The sequence below is a fragment of the Pelmatolapia mariae genome, linkage group LG7 (assembly GCF_036321145.2).
Source record: "Pelmatolapia mariae isolate MD_Pm_ZW linkage group LG7, Pm_UMD_F_2, whole genome shotgun sequence".
Classification (NCBI taxonomy): domain Eukaryota; kingdom Metazoa; phylum Chordata; class Actinopteri; order Cichliformes; family Cichlidae; genus Pelmatolapia; species Pelmatolapia mariae.
Window position 1 is genome coordinate 1,268,412 of NC_086233.1, and position 22,090 is coordinate 1,290,501.

The window sequence follows — 22,090 nt, forward strand, 5'->3', positions numbered from 1 at the left end:
CCACCATTTCTGAGGCCATGCTTGGTTCTCAGAGAGAAGGATGGGCAGCTTGTGTTGGGGATGAGCCGCTGCCTGGAGTTTAAGTATCTCAGGTCCTATTCATGACTTAGGGGAGAGAGGAGCAGGAGCATGACAGAAGCATCGATGTGAGTCTGGAGGATGGAAGCAGCATAGACGGGTTTCTTCCAGAGGATTCAGCAGTCGTGGAGTCAGCGAGGACCTTAGTCATTCAGAGCACAGCTGCTGCTCTTTGTTACTGATTGTCGTCAGCTGACCAGGATGCCTGCTAGGTGAGGTGCTCTGGGCATGTCCTACCCAGACGAGACTCCAGGGTGGTTTCAGGACATGATGGAGAGGTTATGTATCTCAGCGCGTCCCTGCTGCCTCCACAACCCAGATCAGGGACTTAAAATGGACGGATGTTACATGATGTAGTTCCATATGCTCTAACCTTTTGTGCAGATTTTAGATGAATATGAACAACAATCCATGTTTAGGCATTAAAGCCGACTCCCCTGTAAGATGCCTCACAGTGGTTTGAGCCACTTCTTCTTCTCCCAGCTGCTCTCTTTAGAGGTTGCCACAGGAGATCATCTGCCTCCATCTCCTCCTATCCCAGCAGCCAACCTGCTGCCAGTCCTCCTTCACTACATCTACAAACCTCCTTGAGATCTTCTTCTTTTCCTCTTGCCTATCAGCCCCATCTTCATCCTCCTTTCTCCCTCCTCTGCACATGAAGCTCTGTCTGCATTAAAAACTCACTGAATTTTAAGCTAATCCATGACTGACTTTGTTTGGTTCTTATTTACGATAGGTTCATTTTCTTGTGATACCCCATTAACAAACTTACTGAAACCACTTGGAGAACTGGTGAGAAAAGGAGGGAGACCAGGCAAAGTCAGGACCAGAGCTGAGTGAGCAGAAATCACGAAATGAAGCATAAACAAAATGCAAAAGCGTGATGTGTTTTCAGACACACGTGCACGATGTGCAACAGACACAAAGTTAAAAGACAACTCAGCTGGTGTAAGTAAACATGGTCATCTCAGGTGTGTGTGTGTGTGTGTGTGTGCTCAGCATAGTTTCAAGAATAAGCTCAGTAATAATTAATAGGAAACGTACCTGGCTGCAATGGCACAAAGGGGTACATCTCCATGGTGACAACCTGCAAGGGCTGCAAACACACACACACACACACACACACACACACACACACACACACACACACACACACACACACACACACACACACACACACACACACCTCCTGCTGAGGTGGATGGATGTAATAGAGCTGCAGGCTATCACCAGTTGAGAAACATGCACAAGTCATACCAGCCTCTGAAACCCGTCACCAACCGTTACCTGCAGCAGCGATGGGACCAGATAAACTACGAAAACCACCGCAGGAAGGTAAGCCTGGAGGATGAACGGTGGTGAGGCTGAAGGGTGGAGGATGAACGGTGGTGGAGGCTGGAGGGTGGAGAATGAATGGTGGAAGGTGCCACTGGTACACACAGGGCTGCTGGTTTTCCATCAGAGCTGGATTCAGGTGAGGTGGGACTGAAGGAGCTACAGATGGAGGTGATAATGAAGGACGGGTGGAAACTGGTTTAGATTAGAGGCCAAGCTAAGGCTCGGTATCAGGCTGTAAACACGTTTATTCCTGCTGTAAAGTTTCAACATAAAAGTCTATGGGGACTGACTCAGTGTGGAGCCCCTGCTGGACATTAGGGGAACTGCAGGAACTGCTTGCTCATTAACGGAGTTGGTTTTGGTGCAAAGTGAAAATTGATTAGTATAGTTTTCTAATTGACATTAAATGTCTGCACATGTTACTATCATAATATTAGCTCGTATCAACTGACCTTCACAGACAGAATTCAGTAATTAAGGGCATAAAATGCAAGAACGTGGAACATAAAATCAACCTTTATGCGGATGATGTGCTACTCTTTCTCCAAAATTCACAAACCAATATCTCTGGGGTGATTGAATTGATAAACTCTTTTGCAAGAATATCAGATTACTCAATTAACTGGTCAAAATCTACAGTCCTTCCGATTAATTGCTCCTTTCATAATTCCTCTTCTACTCCACTGCAATCGGGAAATATAAAATATTTAGGTATTAATGTTTCTCCCAAGCTTGCAGATCTAACTAAATTAAACTATATCCCACTTTTAAAGAAAGTAGAAGGCGATCTGGCTAGGTGGAAATGTCTACCCATATCACTCATGGGAAGGGTTGCCACTATAAAAATGATGGTCTTACCAAAAATAAATTATTTATTCTCAATGATCCCAACTAAACCGCCACAAGATTGGTTCAGATCTCTAGATTCATATATGTCCAAATTCCTTTGGAAAAATAAGCCCCCACGTATAAGCTTAAAAACACTACAAAAGACCAAGGATAAAGGAGGATTAGAACTACCTAACTTTCAGCACTACTTCTTAGCCAACAGGCTTCAGTTTATCTCAGGATGGCTAAAACATACCCTCTTAGATGAACCTTGGCTAGATGTAGAACAAGCACTTTGCAATAATCTAGAGATTTCAGATCTACCATTTATCAGCTCAAACATTTAACGACATGAATGCTTCAAAAGCGTCAACATTAGCTCTTCTCTGACAGCATGGTGGGAGTTTCTGAAGTTGACAGAGTCTTCATTAATCCCATGCAAACGTACACCTATCTGGAACAACCCTGACATATTACAAAACAATAATATGATAAACTTTTCAGATTGGAGTGGTAAAGGAATCAAATATTTAGAACATATACTAGAAGGAACAGAATTTATTTCATTTGACAGACTAGTTACACAATATGGGATCAACAAGAAAAGATTTTTAGAATATCAACAAATTAAATCCATAGTAAAAAAGAAATTTAAACCGGGTCAAGTTGAACTACAAACACCACCAAGTGTGGTTCAATTTCTTACTCTTAAAACCCCCAAATTACTATCCAAAATATACAGAATGCTTTCTAAAATAGATGAATCAATATCACTTCCTATTGCAAAATGGGAAGCGGATTTATCAGTTAACTTAGACCAAAACTTCTGGTCTCAGATTTGCTTAAAAACCTTTCATCTAATTAGAAATCCCAGTCTTCAATTAATTCAATACAAAATACTACATAGAGTGCACTATACAGGTCATCGGATGTTCAAGATGGGCTTTACATCTACCAACAACTGCTCACACTGCCAAACCAATTCACTGGACAATTATATCCACGCTCTTTGGTTCTGTCCACCAGTTCAGAAGTTTTGGTGTGAGATATGTGAAGACTTATCGAAGTGTCTGAAATGTAACATTCCAACTTCCCCTTTAGTGTGTTTGTTGGGCAGCTTAGATAATGTCACTTCAGAAAAGAATATAGCCCACATGGTTTTCACTGCCCTATGCATAGCCAAGAAAACAGTCCTCATGAACTGGAAAAATAAAAATAATCTTAATTCTAACCAGTATAGAAATTATCTATTAGATTACATTAGTCTTGATACAGCCTCTGCCACCACATCAGATCAATTGCTCTGGGCTCCTTTGATCAGCTCCATCACCTAGTGGGGGTGGGGGGTCATAGTTTGGTCCCACCTTCACTGTTGTGATTGGTGTGGGGGTAGGGACAGGCTTAGGGCGTCGGGGGGTTCCCCAGGAGCATCTTCCTTGGGGGGCTCAACCCGGGGTAGCGGTCATGGCCAATTAAGGGCTCTGTTGGCTCTTAGGTGACGGTTTCCTCGTGGCTGCGTGCGGGCTAAGGGAGGGTCTGTGCTGACGGACGTGGGTTACTGACCTGGTAGCCTGGCTGCCCCTGGGTGGGTCTGGGACAGGCGTGAGGTTCTGGGGGCGCTCCGTCTCTGGGCTGGGGCCCTGGCCGGGCCTCGGGGGCTCGGGTCCTGGTTGGTGTGTTGCTGGGGTTGTGGGCGGGTGGGTATATGGGGGCCCAGTCCTGGCGCAGGGCGCCGCCGGTGCATCGAGCCACCTGGGGGACTCTTCAACTGGTGGGGGAGGTTGTCACATCTTGCAGGAGCTTTCCTCTCCTCAGGAATTCTCTCTGCAGGAGGGGGAGATATAGGAGAGGTGGAGGAAGATCTCAGCCTGGGCGTCTATTGTTTTGTGTAGTCTGGAAGTTGAGTGGATGATGGGGTGGGTGCAGTTTTCTCTGTAGTGGGGTCGGGTGGGCTGTCCCGGGTTCTGTGGGGCCGGGCGGCGCTGCTGCACTGGGCCCTGGTCCGGATGGGCCTGGGCCCCCTTTCCCTGGCGGGTTGCAGAGCATGGGGGTGCCTACTGGGGTCAGCGGGGGAGCTGGCCCCAGGGAGGGGTCACTTGCCCCTCCCTTTCTTCCCTCCCCATCTCCAGCTGCCTCCCTCTTCCCGCTCCACCACAATCACCCACACATGCAGGGCCTTGGGGTAGGGGTGTGTCACCAGGGTGCAGAGGAGGCATCCCCCCCCCTCTGTCCCCTTCTGGCTGCCTCTGCCTCAATTTTATCTCACAACTTAGACATTCACATTACTCACACTCTCATAACACATACATATAGGATCTTGGGGGTGGGCTCACAACACGGACTCCAAATTACCATCAGGGTGTACACCTCACCCCTGGCGTCGTTGCCTACCTCTCAATTTTAAATACACGTAGACATTGAGGGCTATCAGGAGGGGCTATGCGCTTACCTGCTGCTCTCTGGCAGGTAGCTCCATGCCCTCCTGGGTTTTAATTGCACCTTAGAACACATATACATCAACACTACATATGAGCGGGTAGAGGGAGGTTTGGAGTCTTCTTACACCCCCGGTCTCTGCGGCCTGCTGGAGCGGGGGGGCTAGGAGGAGGAGTTGGCCGTCCGACTGGGGTCTGGTGTGTGGGGCCTCCCTGCTGCTGCGGAGTCGGGGCAGTCTGCTTCTCCCCACTGCAGGGAAAAGGGTAACACCACCTGGGTCTGGGTGCAGTTTCCCCCTCCAGGGGCAAGGGTACCTAGACCCGGTTCTTAGAGTACGCTTGGGGAGTGTGATTGTGTGTACAGCGTCTCTTTATGTCTGTCTCCACGTTGGTTGAGTGTGGAGTAATTGCCTATGAGAGTATGAGGGTGGGAATGGATGTTTGTATTTGAGTGTGCCTGTATGTCTGTGTCTATATGTCAGGTTGGGTATCAGACGCCACCTCTCTGGGGACATCTCAGGCCCTCCAAGGTTTGGAGGCATATCTCCCCCCACCACTTCACCTGCCGGTGGCAGACGCCCTCAGACATCGATGCGTTGGTGGTTCTTTGTGTCCGGGGGTGGGCGTCCGGGTACACACCGGCTCACTCCTTGGTGGCTGCTTATCCGGGCCTGGAACCTGGGGCTCGCTCGGGCCACTTCGGGGGTGGGGTGCCCTCGGCCTCTCGGCCTGGGGCTCGGTCACTCAGGCACAGCTGGCTGCCGGCGGAGCTCACGGGCACGTCACTGCAACCCCCCCTGGCTTCTGCTCCGCGGCTGCTGAGTGATCCCTCATCTGGGACTCTCCTCAGCTCTTTCTGGGACAGTGGCGCGGCTGCCCCTCTGTTGGTCTTCCTTGGTCTCTTGTGTTCTGGGGGCCTCTGGATGTCTGGAGTTTTGATCTCCTCCATACCTGCTTCATGCCCTGGAGGATGGGACTGTGGCCCCCCACACCCTCTAGCAGATCATTACATTAAGGAACCTTTTAAATACAAGCGCGTTCATGCTCACAGGTGTACACACAGGTGATCACACACACAAACTACACCCTTTTTGGCTCCTACCTCAAAGCACACTGTGCGCTGTCGATCTTACGTGCTGCACAATAATGTTTAATATTAAGTATGTAGTGTTATATTCCCATATATCATTGTGATGTTGTTTATTCTATTACTCTCGTTTTCTTCTGCTTGTTTTCTTTTTTCTTTCTCAACAGGTGATCCAGGTGATCGATATATGTATTTTTTGTCTGCTTATTTTGTTGGTTTTTGTTTTTTGCCCTTTATCCCCGTCCCTCTTCTCAGCTGTTTTTTTTTTGTTGTTGTTTTGTTTTGTTTTTTCCCCCCTCTTTCTTTCTCCCTTTTCTTTTCCCCTGTCCCGTATCTAGCAAGTAAAAAAAAAAAAATAAAATAAACAATAAAAGGTAAATCAAATGGACCATTACGGCAAGGCTGGGATGGTCCATTTGGTAAAGTAAATCCGTTGGGCATCTTTCTTCGCCTTTAGACAATAATTCTGATGGCAAAAGAACCAAACGGGACAGGTTTAAAAAAACAAAAAAAAAAAAACAAAAAAAAACTGACCTTCACATTTTCAACCAAAAACAGCTAAAATGTAGATGACACATTAATCAGAAACTTGGATGGAGGAGGTGGGGCCACAGGCCACAGCTTTTATTTTACAGAGCTTCAATCTGAGAGATGATGCAGAGGCTTCTGACAAAAGTTAACACTAATGTGTTAGATTATAGAAATGATAGAAGACATCTCTGAACAGAAGCAGACAAAACTCCAGTAACACGGAGAAACAGAACACAGCAGGCCGAGGGGTTAAACACGCGTGAGGTAACCAGGGAGAGAGAACAACGAGACGAGCGGGAAGTAAAACTAAACACAGAGTACAAGATAAAGGACCTACTGACAACCAAAACACAAGAACATCAACCACAGAGACGGAGACTTAACAACGAGTCACAGGAGGCAGGAATTAAATATGAATGACTATGAAGAGAAACCAGGTCGTGAGCAAGAAGAGAGGACTCTGATAACAAGTCTAAACAAGGAAAACCAGAACGATGACAGAATTAAAGACTCTAAAGAAAAAAGGAAAACACAAAACCCAGTATAGGGAAATATACACCTACATCTCCCCAGGATGATGTGCCAATAAAACTGGTTTTATTATCCTTCACAATAAATACAGAAAACAAAACTATAAACCGGTGAGTCACAGTGACCTGGGTTTACCTTTGCAGGTGAACTCCGCCCTGCCTGCAGTGGACACCAAGGGCAACAGGACACCAGCTCACATCCAGATCAAGCTGAAGAAACTGCAGGTCGCCACACACACGCACACACACACACACACACACACACACACACACAGGGAGGGGATATCTCTAATATGGTCATCTCCTCAAACCTTGTGTTCGTGAGGGACTGAGATCTGTTTTTGTGCTTCAGCTGCAGGATGAGCGTCTGTCAGTCATCGACAGAGACAATCACCTCCTGGCCTCCAAACTAGCCGACATCTTTTCCTCCAAAGGCCTCGTGGACCACAGGAACCAGTATCACCTGAGGAGGTAAGGTGTGTTCATGATGAAGTCGTTCACAGGTATCTGGGTTTCCGTACAGCAGCGTCCTCTGTGTCATGTTTTCTCTTTTGATTTCTCATCTTTTCCAGTCTGAATGCGAACAAGAGGAAGCAGGAGCTTCTGTTGGTCACCCATCAGAATCAAGCCATCTACCAGCGAATCACATCTCGCCAGTCAGAGTATCACCGCCAGCTGTGGTTGGATGATTGGGAGAGGACGGAGCGTCGTCTGGACAACATTTCTCGTTACCCGAGAAGGCCAGCAGACAAACAGGTGAGTCCACAGAGGGAGCTCAGGTGTCCTTGTAGTGATACATCATGACATTCAAGGATGCTGAATGTAAGAAATCTTTAGAAAATCCTCTTCAGTGCACACTCAGCACTCCAAGGTTCCCTGGATACTGGAACCCTGTAGATGATGATGATGATCACTGGTGTCTCTGTGTCCACAGAGGCCGAGCAGAAAGGTGAAGTTTGCCGCCGTGGAGAGCAGCGAGCCATCTGCGAGCTGCAGAGACTCCAACACTGACAGCACCGACTGAGAAACCTCCTGAAACACAAACACAACCATCTGTCCTGTCCCATAATAAAAGGGTTAGAGCGTGATCACGTTTCTGCCTCTCTTCACAAACTGTGCTTGGTCACTTTGTTCCACACAAAAGTCCATTTCTGTACCTGCACATCCTTCCTACCACTCTACCCCAAAGGGTTAGTGACGGTACCTGCAGGTGGCGCTGTGCACCCGTTTGAGCACCAAACAGGTTCATCAATGTTCTCTGAGCTGCACTAAAAAGTAAACGTCTAGATGGTACAAAGTATGAAAAACCCTGTTCCTGGTGGGAGTTTCCTGCTCTGGTTTCAAGCATGTGCTGATTCTATGTCAGCTGCAGATGTGACACATGCAGCTGTGAGCAGTCAGGAGGAGAAACATGCTGCGTGTCTGATTGGCCATTTCAGCTTTGATAGAGAGCAATGCTGAGCATAGATGGTCCAAATGTCTTTGCACGCTCGCACAACATTTTAAATGAGGAAAACGTGCTGCAGACACAGGACGAGTAAGATTTCTGTCTTCAACCAGTTCAACAAAATCGCAAAACGGAGCAAAGGAAGGAGCCAAGGACGGGGAATGCACCCTGGGACAGATTTCATATGTGCGAGCGCAACAAGTGGACATCTCACTAATTAACATAGCTGCCTTCACAGTTAACTGATCTGCATTTTGACAAGTTAATGAGCAAAGTCACAATTTGTCTCAAAGTTGTACTAAAGATACTAGTTAACTGTAGGTTAACTAGTATGTAATCTAAAAGATCAAACTAAAAGAGTCTCTAACAAGTTAACCAATCAGCTTAGGGATCTTCACTAATTAACTAGTGAGCCTTACTTTTCTTGCTACTTTACTGGTAAGTGAAAAAAGAGTTTAACTAGTTAATTGCTCCTTAATTGCTCCAAGTAGTTACTTACTTGGATTTGTTTTGCTGTAATGAACTAAACTCTCACCTTTAAAGTCAAAACTCGTAACTAGTGGATACTTTGGTTCTGCCTAATTAATGAGTTAGTTAAGTAGTAACCATTTTGAGCCTAACTAGCAGAGTTAAAAGGAGCTTCAGTTATTAAGTCAGCTTTTGGGGCTTCACTCACTAATGAGTAGATCATTTAGTTTTAAACTAATTTAGCAATGATATTGGACTTCAAGGGGTGAAGGTGGGAAGGTTAGTTTAGTCAGCCTGCTGACCTTCACTGTTAACTAGCTGCTAGTTTCTGCCCAAGGTGGACTTGAATGAAATATTTTCATATTTAACTGAAGGAGTCGCTGACTGTAAATGAAAGATCCTGAACTTTGGGTATCCTTCTGTTATTAACACCGTCACTCTCGTGGAGTGAAGGGGTTCGACTTTTCCACACCTGTGTATGAGCCCACGAACACAGCCCTGGAGTAATTAATTATACATTATGGCACATATCTGCTGAGGTCATTGTTGTGTACCCACCTTATTACTAAATTAGGCAGAGCACTCTGAATTAAATCAGGACATAAAGCACGGTCTTTATCTGGCTTTATTGAACACCGTCGATCTGACAACTAGCCACCTAACGGGGCCGCCCTCGGACAACAACATCTGGTTCAAAGGTCATCACCTTAAGACATAGTCAAATATCAATACATGACAGTCATGTATGGACCGGACAACGTCTCAGCTTGTCCCCTGGTTTCTCCACTAGGAGGCAGCAGACACTCGTCTCTGCTCAGCGATGAGCAGCGATGGAAATTTCAGAAAGCTCGTCTCTGGAAAAGATTACAGACTCATGCTGGAGCCGCACTGAGCTCACACAGTGATATAATGCAAACCAGGGCGCCTAAGCCTCGTATTTGTTGACTTATTATAAAATATTTATTTGCTCTGTATTTGCGGTCAGACACGTCAGCTGGGTAAAATGGTCTCGCACACACGTCTGCACTTTACTGTAAAGGAATGCAGGATGATGAGCTGGACCTCTGTCCCCTGACAGATTTGTGTTTTCAGGCTTCAAATAGACGTTATCCATGTAGCAGTTTTCAGCTAAAAACACTTCATCTTATCACACGCACGCACGCACACACACACACAGACACACACAGAGTGGGAAACCCGGGGTTAATTTATCGAGCTGATAAGCACCTCCATGAGACGTCTCAGCCTCACCGATGATTTTAGGGTGAGCGAAGCCAGATAAGAAAGAGATATCCAGGTTAAGCTGAAGCTCTGTGCCGCTGTGAGAGCTTCACCTGTTTGTGGAAAAGCCCTTTACGCTGTGCGCCTGTCCCGATCCCGGGCTGGACCTAAACCTCTGCGGGCCATCTGGGAACAGTTAACGGCGTCTGTAACCGTAAACCAGGTCCGGCCAACTCTCCCGGCAACAAAAGCAACATTAAATGATCAGAAATGATTGAGTGACTCTCTCTCCTTTAAATGTTGAGCTGAAATATTCCTGCCTAAAGATGTGCATGTGCAGCATATTTTCTTGAAAATCCAGCATGGCATTGGTTTATTGGAGAGCGGCTGTAGCTTCAGTGTTTTACAGCACTTCACTTTATTAAGATCAGAAGCAGCAGCACTCAGACCTGCTTCATCACACCTCGGGCCTGATGTTCCCCAGAGGAGCAGAGTCGCTGTTCTCGCGGTTACACCGAGGCAGTAAAAGGAGTCGCTGGGTAAAGGTCAGAGAGATGTTTGTGACCACGATTCATATTCCACAATCTGATCTGCGGTTAGGAAATGAAAGCACTTTAAGTAAAGTTATGGAAAGAAGGCGGTTTTGTCTAAATGTTGATAAAGTCCCATTCTTCTGGATTAAATCGGACCACAGTCTTTCCCTGACGTTAACCACGGCTGACAGCGTGAAACCACGACCATAAAAACGTTAAAAATTGGCCTTTCGCGTGGGAAGCTGCTCTCTGTCCACGTCCTGGCCTTTGCAGGGCCGTTAATAGGATTTTTAGAGTGGTGGGGCGTGCAGGAGGGAACCTAGAACCGGTCGTGGGTGGAGGTAGGGATAAGGGGGTCCGTGTGAAATCAGAAACATCTCCCAGACATGTTTCTGATTCTGTTTCAACAGTTTTAATTGCAGTGTTATTTTAATTTATAATCTACATAGTAACATAATAATAACAACAACAACATAATGACAGTTTAACGTCTAACCTGTATTGCCATGTATCGCTTTTATTTTATCTTTTTAGTTTCAAATAGTTGTACAGCACTTTGTTTGAAAGCGCTTTATAAATAAAGTTATTATTATTATTAACTGCATGCTCTGAATTCAGCGTCTTTCCTTCTTGAGCTACAAAAAGGGTGAAAATTTCCAAAATTTCCCTACTTTTCACTTTCATCTCTGACAAAAACAAAAAACATTCAGATCGTCAGCATTTCGGATTCATCCTCTCTGGAAGAGAGGGTAGACTTCAGCGGTCCTGGATTTGGAGAAAATGTTGAGCCGTTTATCAAAATTGGCAGATTGTCGGGAACGCTGCCTTGAATCTTAATGCAGAGCAGCCGGGCCTCCAACCAGCAGCCAGCAGTGTTTAAGGAGCCCACAGAAGGAGTATCAGGAGGACCCTGGGTTACAAAAGTGCACCGAGACACTGGACCGCTCTTCTTCTGTTACAGCAGTCGACGTGATAATGATGAGATATTACTAACAGGGTCATTCCATCACAGGTCAACACAGGACAATTTACATGCAGATTTTATGGTACAAAGTTTGAACACATATAATGATTTTTTACATTTATTTATTTTAATAAAAGAAGGACTGTCCAACTGACTTTCAGGCCACATTAAAATGTCTCAGAAAGATAAAATCCTGATATTTTCACTGTTCTTTGTTGCCATCCAAACGAATCAGTACAGTGGGCGAGAGTCTACGACTGAAGGACACCTATTCTAATCCTTTATTATTCAGGGCTGTGTCCACTTAACACTACTTCTATATGATTATATGGCAGTTTTGATTAATATGAGATTAATATAAGGCACAGTAATAAAGCACTTCAGGTAAGATCATTCCAACAAATGGCACTTTGTACAATTGTTTCATGCACATTTCTTTTCTCTTGAGCACGCTGTCAGTTGTTGCAGTTGACACAGATCCAATATTGCCAAATACATTGTTATCCTCTATGACAGCGCTTTGAATTTCTTTCAACTTTCTTGCATTGTTTGCAATCACCATTGCACAAATGGCTTCCTCTTGCTGCGGGGTAAAAGGGGGCCCTCTTCCACCTCTGCGAGGCTGTCTTTCAGTCCTTTGTGGTGCAGATTACAGTAAAATTACAGTAATTTACACCAAACATGAGATATTATGAGATGTTGGATTACTGTCCAGTACTATACATACCTGTTCTCCCTACGAAATGTTTGAACGATTGAGTTCACAGTGGTTCTTCCAACATTTGGTCGCACCCTCCGACCAGCCTCATCCATTGTGAGGCCGTGATTGACAACATGATCAACAAGTGTTGCCCTACTTTCATTAGGGATCTGCGTATGTGTTTGGCGTCTTCTCCCTCTTCCCCTGTTTTGTCCCCCCCGCATCCTCACCCCTCTTCCACGATGCTGACCTTCCATTTCTGTGTCACAGAATTGTAGAAATGGTACACACCATGTCCTGCTCGGTTCATATATGCTTGCCAACTGAGGGTTCATGAGATTGATCCATGAGTGACTGTGAACAAGTGGCCTGTCATTGGTTACAACTAATATGTCACACACCTCCTCGTCAGTGAAAGCTGAAGTTCACCTGAGAGAAATTGTTCAATTTCAGGGACATTTCCAGGAAAAATAATAAAAAAGGTATAAAATTTGCTTTGATCTTTACAGCATTTGAAAAACGAATTCACCAGTTTTGTATGTAATGACTCAAGCAATGAAGACTATTAGTTTTATTGGGAACGACTAGTCAGCATCCAAAAGTAGAGTTCATTTTGACTGACATGACATAAGCAAATGATAATGTTGTCGACGGCAGAGAATTGTATGAAAGCAACTGATACATGTCCAAGAGCATTTGCAATTTGTTCAGAGGAAGGAGACACTGCTACTGTGATGTGCACAAATGACTAAATGTTGTGGAGGTTGCACTAATGGTTTTGAGAATTTTCATTCTGATCTGAAAAAAGCACCAAAGCGACTGAGAAAAACTGTAACTTACATATAAATCATGTGCGGTCTCCATAGATTGCCTGTTCCACGGAGGCCGAGGTTCCACGGAGGCCGAGGTTCCACGGAGGCCGAGGTTCCACGGAGGCCGAGGTTCCACATCAGCGTTTCCTCTGTGTTTCCTGTTCCATCCTTCTGTGTCAGCTCCCTCAGGTTAAGTTCATCCATATGTCTGTTCACCAGTTTAGTTATGGTTCTCACTTCCTGTTTTATTTTGATAGTTACTTGTCACTGTTGTTTTGCATTTATTGTGACTTCCCTTGTGTGATCAGCTGTGTCCCATCCCCTCGTTAGTCCTGTGCCGTCTTCCTTCTGTTCTTTGTCTCCATGTGTTTAAAATCAGGTCACAGCTCTCTTGTTGGACGTCTGTTTTTTAATTTCCTCCTTGTGGACTTTTCTTTGCCTTTAATAAAGTTAGTTTCCTGTTTTACACCCACCTACATCTACACTAAATCATGACATGACATTGTGTTAAATGCACCTGAGCAATGAGAGGAGGCGAGTGTGCAGCTGTTACAGCACCATCCACTCCCAGCTTTGGTGTGGATTCACACTCCCGAGGATCAAGAGACGGTCTCACCTGTGACCTGAGGAGGGCCCAACACTCCCAGCACCTTCATCACGCGTGAGAACAGCAGATTGACAATCGTCACGTCTGCTCCATGGAGTCAGATCACAGTGTTAACCTTCTTCCATTTTCCCCCCGATGTCAAGTATGACTTATTTTGCTAAAGTTGCAGTCTGACCTGATTGGATGGCTGTCAGTAAATTTCAGTAAGAGGAGCCAATCATGACCAAGTTAGTCTGGAATTAGACTGTTAAAATACAGACTACTTTATTCTATTGGAACAAAATCTATCATTTTATTCTAATTAATAAACAAAAAAAACAACATACTTCCATTTAATGTAAGATGCTTAAGAGCTTTTAGTGACGTTGAACTGTGATGGGTAGCATTCAGTAAGGTACACTGATCTCCATTTCAAAGTATTCTCCGTAAGTACACATTCCTGTCTGATTACTGAAGAGAGAAAAACCTGATGATCAAAAACAGGTTGGTGAAGGTCCATCAAACATTCAAGCAGGTGTTTGATTCATGGCGCGCTCATAGGGAAGCAGAAAACCACAGACGGGGACACAAGTGTAACCAGAGAGGTCAAAACAGACCAGAATTAACATGAAGCTCTGACACAGAACTGCCAACAGGGTGACAAATACAGACTGAAAACACCACAGCCAAGAAGACAAAGCGCTCTGAGATCATTTCATCCACAGAAATAACCACAGAGCAGACTCATAACTCTGAACCGAGCCTTTAAACAGAGCTCTTTAATTTCCTGACACCCAGTAAGCTCAGCTAAGTACTGGAAAAATACAACTTTGTACAACACGTCCATAACAGAGGACACAAACACAACATGACAGCTGTCCAGCAGACTGTTTTACCCAGAAATGAGTCTTCTGACAGACATGTCACAGGCTGCAGGTCTCTGTCTCTGAGACTCAGGACCCTGAAAACAGCATGTTGGTGTCTGATATCTGATATAACGACCGTTTTTCTGATTCATGTGCTTCCAACCATTTCCTGCACTGGATGCGCCCTCTTCTTCACTCTTGGCCTCTGCAGCTTTGAATGAGCACCGTCGATGTGCAGCTCAGGGTGTAACTGCAGCCCACCGGCTCACGGGGGCTCCGACACGAGCTGTCTGAATGCCCCAGGAAAGAATCGCTCTCAGGCCGGCTCAGATTTCAGTGTGGATGTTCAGGTGTTTTTAGGAAATGCGTTTGGACCGGGGCACGGTTAAAGAGTCACTCGGTCCTTTTTGTAACAGACATCCACCTCTACCTGCTGCTCTCTACCTGAGCTAAAAGCTTAAAATCTTCCTCTCTGCTGCCTCATGTCACATAAATTATGATGGGTTATAAAAAAATAAAAACAATGCAGGACACTAACACAAAAAGAACTGAAAATTCTCCATCTTTCACCTCATATTTGATTCCTGCTGTGTGATAGAAATAATTGTACGATCCTCAGGGAAATATAAATATAAGCTGTTTAAAGACGTGTTTGCTTTTCCTGCAGCGAGAGCTGAAACTAACAGAGGCTGAGTGAAAGTGAACCAGGACATAATCGGTGTCACGCAGGGAGCCGGGCTCACTGACCGACCCTCGGCTGCTCTTCCATCTGTTTCGCTTTAATTCTGCTGCTTTCACTCCCAGTTTCCACTTGTTTTTTCAGTCAGAGTGACAGCAGCACACCGCCGTCCAGCTCGCTGCGTGCCAGCATCTTTTTATTGACGGGAGGGAACGTTTGTGAGTGTGAGCGTGTATGATTAACAGAGTGGAAAGTGTGCTGACACAGTCACACTGTGGAGTTTCGTCCCATCCAAGGACAATAAGCTCAGCTTCAAGTTCAACATGTGGAAGTAAACTTCCTGTCACGGTCCAGATGAATAATTCCTCCCACACGTCAGGGCAGGTGATTAGCTTAGCATAAAGACGAGAAATAAACTTCAATTTTATTTATACAGCGTCAGATCACAACAACATCACCTCAAGGTGCTTTGTGTTGTAAGGTAGACCCTACAATAACACATACAGAGGAAACTCAACAATCACACGACCCCCTGTGAGCAAGCAGGAACTTTACAGCAGAAAACAAACAGAAACAAACAGGCGACGTCATGGTGACTATGTCCATCTTTTATATACAGTTTTTGGAGCCTCAAGTGGACGTGAGAGGAACTGCAGGTTTTGTGTAGCTTTTTTTTGTTAGCAGGTTTGAAACAAAACAATTAAAAATGATCAAGTGTGCTTATGGACTCATATATTTTCATATGTATTTAAAACTGCACAGCACTGTGGTTGGATTCCTGACTGTTTATCCATTATCCCGGTGCTCCCGGGGAGTTTTGGGCAGATGTTCACATCTGGGCTTCAGCACCGTGTGGAATCACAGACTCACATGGAGGCATTTCCTGTTTGTGCAGCGACTGAGACATTAAAGCTCCTGCTGTGAAAAGAAAAGGTGACCTTTAAGAGGCTCTTTAAAAAATCAGACACATGAGGCAGGAGGAGGTGCATTTACTCCTCCTCCTCCTCCTCTCTTCCTCACACATCAGAGCAGCAGAGCTGGGACTCACTCACTCACACTCTGTTTATTTCAGTTCTCTCTCAGACGCACTCATGGATTATCACCACCTTCTGCTGCTGTGGACCTACAGCTTCCTGCCAGGTGAGTGACGCAACAGGTAACACAGAGCAGGTCAGAGAGGTCACATCAGACAGGTGCTGCTGATGGTCCACCAGCAAGATGAGGACTTTGAGTCCAGGTCCAAAATCTGGACAGAAAGCTTTTGGACGTGGACTGTTTCCTCTTTGAAACTGCAGACTGGCTGCAGCTCCTTCAACATCTGGACTTTTCTTTCTCTACCCAAAATTCATTTCGCTCTGGTTTGTTAAAAATTCTTAGATTCTGACATTTATCAGCCTCTGTGAGACTTTCTAACATTTTCGAGACACAGTGAGCCGTCATGAGCATGAGTGCACTCAGATCCTTTTTGTTTAGTGCAGGTGTTCAGATTAGTTTAACATGAAGCCTTCTGCGGTCCTGAAGAGATCCGCATGCGCAGATGAGGCAAAACAAGGACGTCACGTGCAGCTCTCCGAAGGCAGGCTTGTGTTTTGCTGCTGAGGCGCAGCAGAGAGTTCGCAGATGAGAAGGAAGATTTTAAATCGGAGTAATGGCTGCTTCTGACACTCAGGTGTGTGGAGAGCAGTGTGCAAAAGTGGATGTAGCCAGCCGACTGTGGTTTCTGGCTCAAGCTCCTTAATGCAAACTTCAAACTTTAATAGAGTTGGTGTGAAGTTTGTGTGTCAGGCTGTAAACATGTTTATTTCTGCTGTAAAGTTTTAACATAGAAGTCTATGGGGACTGACTCACTGCTGCCTCTGCTGGACGTCAGAGGAACTGCAGAGTCTTTAAAGATCAAGGCCTCAGAGAGGATGTTCAAGAGGTTTATGTTGGTTTTGCATTTAACTTGATGAAGACAGGGAGCGCTGAAGCTTCACCAACAACTTTCAGACTAAACTGGAATATTCCAAAATCCATTAAAAAGGTGCCATGCTTATTTATCACGTTAAAAAATGACCTGATGGTACTACAAGGCAAGAATTCCCCGGTAAAAAGACCTAAATGAAACCCAGGTGTTTCAGTCCAGGCTGAGCGGTCCATCAGGGAAAGCAGGAGTGCGGGGAAACAAACGTACAAAGTAGGAAAAGAAAACGGAGCGAGCAGGAAGCAGCATCCCTGCTGTACAGAGTGATCACCTGACCGCCTGTGTGGGAAAACAACAAAGGCAGGAAGCTGAGCGCAGTAAGATGTAAATGGAGTAACTTCAAAATAAAACAGGAAATAACAGGAACATCATTTGATTTTGTGATATCTGTTGGAAAGCATGCGAGGGCGTGTTGGCGCTGCTGATGTCTCCATCCTGTGCAGCACTGCGGTGTAGGATTACAGACTGGCCCTCCTCAGTCCCAGCGGACGGTCGCAGGAACCATTTTTCCTGATTTCTTCTGATTAAACTGTGTTTCCTCACACTGAAGCCGTCCCTCCCCTCTCTTTATTGCATTAGTGCAGTTTGGTGTGATGGCTGGAGGGTCAGGATGTTTCCCCGGAGGTTCGGCGGTCTGCAGGGTGATGAGGCTTTCTGCAGGATGTCAGAGGATAAAACGATTTAATGGCGCACCGTGGCTTTTAGGCAGATCGTTACGCTCACTGTTGTTGCTGCTCTTCAGTTTGTGGTTGGTCGCACCAAGCAGGAAGTCATTAGTTTTCACGCCCTCCTCGACAGGTGCTCTGAGAACTCGTTCCTGTGCTGCTTGAATCTGATTTCACCTCATCTGCAAACCGATTAACCTGCCGCTCAGAGCTGCCTCAATGTTCCCTCTAATTTTTCATGTGTCTGAGTGAACCCCCCCAACCCCCATGAGCGGTCCCTTGGACCACTGTGAGCATTGACATTTATGTTAGACTACTTTTAATTAACTGCTTTAGCCCACTTACAATGAAAATGTAAAAAAATCTTGTTCATGACCTGTGTAGCATGTTAACACTATTGGAAGTAAAAAAAATAACTTGAACTCCAAATTTGAAAACACAACTTTCTTTCTTCTTCTTCTTCTTTTTATAAAGCTCTGACTTGTACTATGAGTCTGAGTCTGTGGTCTGGGAGAGAGTCCTGTAACTCTGTCTGCAAAATACAGTAAATAAAGACCAATGTTGGGCAATTAATTATATAGTTACTTCTTCAAAAAAGTAACTGAGTTTTGCAAACAACAAAGTTTTTTGCAGCTGTTTACCTAAAAATGCAGCCAAGGCGTTTTTTTAAATAAACATTTCAAACTATTTACAGAACAATCAGCTGTTCTGCATCAAATTTGATGCCACACAAATTATTTGTGCCACTCCAAAAAATAATTTCTGTCCACTATGAGATAAAGGAGAACAACAGCCTGATACCTGCAGGCCTGACAACAGGAGATGTATCACTCCTGTAACACCTGTAACATTCAGCAGTCGCCTCATTGTTCTGACACACACAACAAAACTACTGACTACACTACACACTAACTACACACTAACTACACACTAACTACACAAGATTTGTGCTAAACGTCACTCCTAAAACTTCCCCCTTCCTAAACAACTAAATGCCATGTTGCCATATCATTTTTTGATTGGTCGACATGGTGCATTTTTCCACCAATAGGAAAGGGTGGGGTTTTTTTTTTGGTTTCATCTTTGCTCACAGGTGGAGAGCGCTTTTGAGCGTTTTCCTTATAAAACGCCATTTTTACCGTTTTTCCGCAGTAAATATAAACAACGACAGTATTCAGGAAGAAAACCAAACATTGCAGATATTTTTATCATAACTCTGGTTTTACGTGGCCGATCAACACAATTTAAAAACTGGTATAAAGTCCACACTTTTCCCGTCAGTTGTTCCGTCTGTCCTGCTCACATCTCCAATGGTTGTACACGTTGTCATTAACGTGGCTTCACTCCACATCAGCCACGCCGCTTTGCTAGCTAAAACACCGGTGTCGGCACATAAGGACGCTGTCATAGCCTGTCAACCACGTTGATTAGCTGCGTATATACGAATGTGAATCGCATCATTGGCTGGACTATGGGATAAGGTGGCATCGTTCTAATCCCATACAGGAGCAGCCAGTCACTTACTGACGAACACTGCAAAACAGAATTGTTAAAGTATTAATTTTAATTTCAATTCAGGTTAGATTTTTTTTTGTGCGCAATGCAGATTTTCTGTGCGCAGAGACCGTGCCAGCAGTGCGCAGTTGCACACGCGCGCAGCTTAGAGGGAACGTTGCTCTACACCCACCTCCAGCCACAGTAACCAAACAAACTGAAAGTTGAAAAGCTTCTCGTGTTTCTGCTGGTTTTGGCGTTTTACAGAAACCACAGACATGCAGCGTGCTGCTGTGATTTTGTCTGCTTCAGGCACAGAACAGCCTGAAACTCTTCTGATACATAGAAAACTTTTATATAACTAAAGAAAGCAGAGTGATTAACGGCGCAGCCAGCTCTGGGAGCAGCTCGGCCTGCTCTGGATGATGATCAGCATGATCTTTGATACGTGTCGTCTTATGTAAGCAGAAACTTTGAAGCAAACTGGAAAAAGTGATGTTTTTGAAGATATTTAAAAACAGACAAAGGTCTGATAGAACGTCTCAAGGACCAGACGAAGATGGTGACGTGTTTGTGAGGTCAGAGGTCAGAGGTCAGTGTTATGTGTAACACTGACCTCCAGCTTGTGGTGCTGTTTGTGTATTTTGGAGATATCTGTAGAGTAAACTCAAAGTGCACTTTTTAAATGATGATTTCATTCATCAAGGGAACAAAGTGATCAAACCTACCTGCCCTGTGTGCAAAAGTAACTGCCCCCGAAACCTGGTAACTCATTGTTCCAGCCTCAGCAGTGAGAACTGCAGTCCAGTGTTTGCGATGCCTTCAGTGGGTCTTTCACGTCACTGTGGAGGATTATTTGAATTCGGACCAATGGAGGGTTTTCCATCATGAACGCTCATTTAATACTGGCTGCTCCAAAACTTCATTTTGTTGTTTGAGCCAATCAGAGGTGGACATGCTGCTGTGTTTCTGATCATTGTCCTGCTGTCTTCAGGGTTTTCTGGTAGAGAGCAGAACTCACGGTTTCCTCAGTTCCAGCGAGTCGTCCTGAAGCAGCAGAGCAGCCCAGACCATCACACCTCCACCCTGTCTGCTGCTGCTGTGACATTCTCTTTATGAAACGCTGTTAGTTTGATGCAGATGTGACGCGACTCAGACCTTTCAGAAAGTTCAGCTTTTGTCTCATCAGTCCACAGAAGATTTTCATGGAGACTCAGGGATCATCCAGATTTTTGTTGGCAGGTGAAACAACACAGTTTTTAACTTCATGAACTCAGGATGCACAAATCCAACTTTTTCCAATTCCTCATGTTTTGGCGTCGAGTCCTGTTCCTCACCGTCGCTTCATGAAGTCCTTTATTAGTCTGACAGTCCTGCTGTCAGTTGCTCCTCACACAACATAACACAGTAAAATCTTCCCAGTTTGTGTTCAACCAAAGCAGCATTCCTCCAGCTTCCACCCGACGTCTCTCTGACTGAACATCGTCATGTTTGAGCTCTGCGGGTCTGCCAGCTCGCTTTGACCGCAGTTTGCAGACATGCGAAGAACTACCAGCTGCTGCCAACACACGGCACAGAAAACACAAAATAATTCAGGCCATTCGGCATGTTGAACAGATCCAGTTTATTTAGTCGGGATCTGATCAACGACTGATCCAGTTATTATAAACCCAAAGCCACGTTTACAGGCTGAAGCTCATCACAGAGCATCACTGTAAAGAGATGATTCTCTAATGCAGGACAGCATGTGATAGAAATGTGGCCCATCTGCTGTTCTCTGGCCTCGGCTCACCCACATGTGTCCTTTTCATGTGTGGAGTGCTGTGATGGAGACCTCGGGGTTTGAAGTGCTAAAATCTGCAGAGTTAGGGGCTGTGACCTCTGACCTCTGCTGATTCATATGTGGCTAAAGAGTTAGCATTGTGCAGTCAGCGCCGAGGCCGGGCCGTCTGCCTGCCGGCTGCAGGAAGCGGCACAGACGGTCTTTGGCAGCTCGTCGAGCACCGATCATGAAACGCTCCCGTCTTTGAACTGTTCTAAAAAAAGTGGAGATTTCTGTGGAAACAGGAACAAAACTAATCTCACAGCTGATACTCAATCTGGATTCTAATCTGCCTTCAATTATGAGACGCACATAGAAAACCCTGTCACTGAACACAGATCGGGAGGATCGTCCACATCAGCGACCGTCAGACCCGGATCGATCCCTGCTCGGATTCTTGGCCCGGCTCAAACAGGCGCAGATTCCTCTCAGCCACGAGGAAACAAACATGACTCTTCTGGCTTCCAGCGTCTTTCACTTTTGTCCTCAGCAGCCAAACTCATCACCACTGCTGGCCAACGATCCCGGCAGCGTGCCCAGTTTTCCAATCGCTCCGCTCATTTACACAGCTGGGAGAAGCAGGAAATACTTCAGCAGCATACGGACAAAAAGCAAACGGTCAAAAGGTCACACTGAGATCAAAAGGTTGTGAATGAATGCCGTATGCATTTTAAACCTGGTAATTTTAGCTTGAATGACATATCAGCCAATCAGATGATCCCGTAACCAGAAACACTCTCAGTGAGAAAGTTTAGCTGAGAGCTGATTAAGTCAGCTGAGCAGGAGGAAACCAACCAGTGATTACATCAGATCCACCAGGACATGGATGAGTTATGGGATTAGATCAGATTAACAGGACAGGACCAACTGTATGCACACACTGGGGTCTGAGCAGGCAACAGGACACAATCAGGAAGTAAAAGGCACACAAAGAAAAGAGACTACCAAAATAAAACAGGAAGACAAAATGACAAATAGAGACGACAGAGGGAGACGAAACTAAAATAACATCACAATAAAACGCTCCGGTGGTGAATAAAAAC

At 45.2% G+C, this 22,090-nt stretch overlaps 1 protein-coding gene across 1 annotated transcript; it reads left to right on the forward strand.

The window, feature by feature from the left end:
• The first annotated feature begins 1,320 nt into the window (after window positions 1-1,320).
• si:ch211-284k5.2 (uncharacterized protein CFAP97D2) lies at window positions 1,321-7,851 on the forward strand. The gene is made up of 5 exons (XM_063477427.1): window positions 1,321-1,413; window positions 6,972-7,052; window positions 7,180-7,298; window positions 7,400-7,583; window positions 7,762-7,851. Exons 1-5 carry the CDS (start codon window positions 1,321-1,323, stop codon window positions 7,849-7,851), a joined length of 567 nt encoding a protein of 188 aa, XP_063333497.1.
• Window positions 7,852-22,090: the final 14,239 nt, after the last annotated feature.

Excerpts from the sequence above, each read along its gene's own strand:
- si:ch211-284k5.2 (XM_063477427.1), top strand. The coding sequence starts at position 1,321 with ATGCACAAGTCATACCAGCCTCTGAAACCCGTCACCAACCGTTACCTG. Across the intron at positions 1,414-6,971 it reads ACGAAAACCACCGCAGGAAG|GTGAACTCCGCCCTGCCTGC; the intron begins GTAAGCCTGGAG and ends TTACCTTTGCAG. Across the intron at positions 7,584-7,761 it reads GAAGGCCAGCAGACAAACAG|AGGCCGAGCAGAAAGGTGAA; the intron begins GTGAGTCCACAG and ends CTGTGTCCACAG.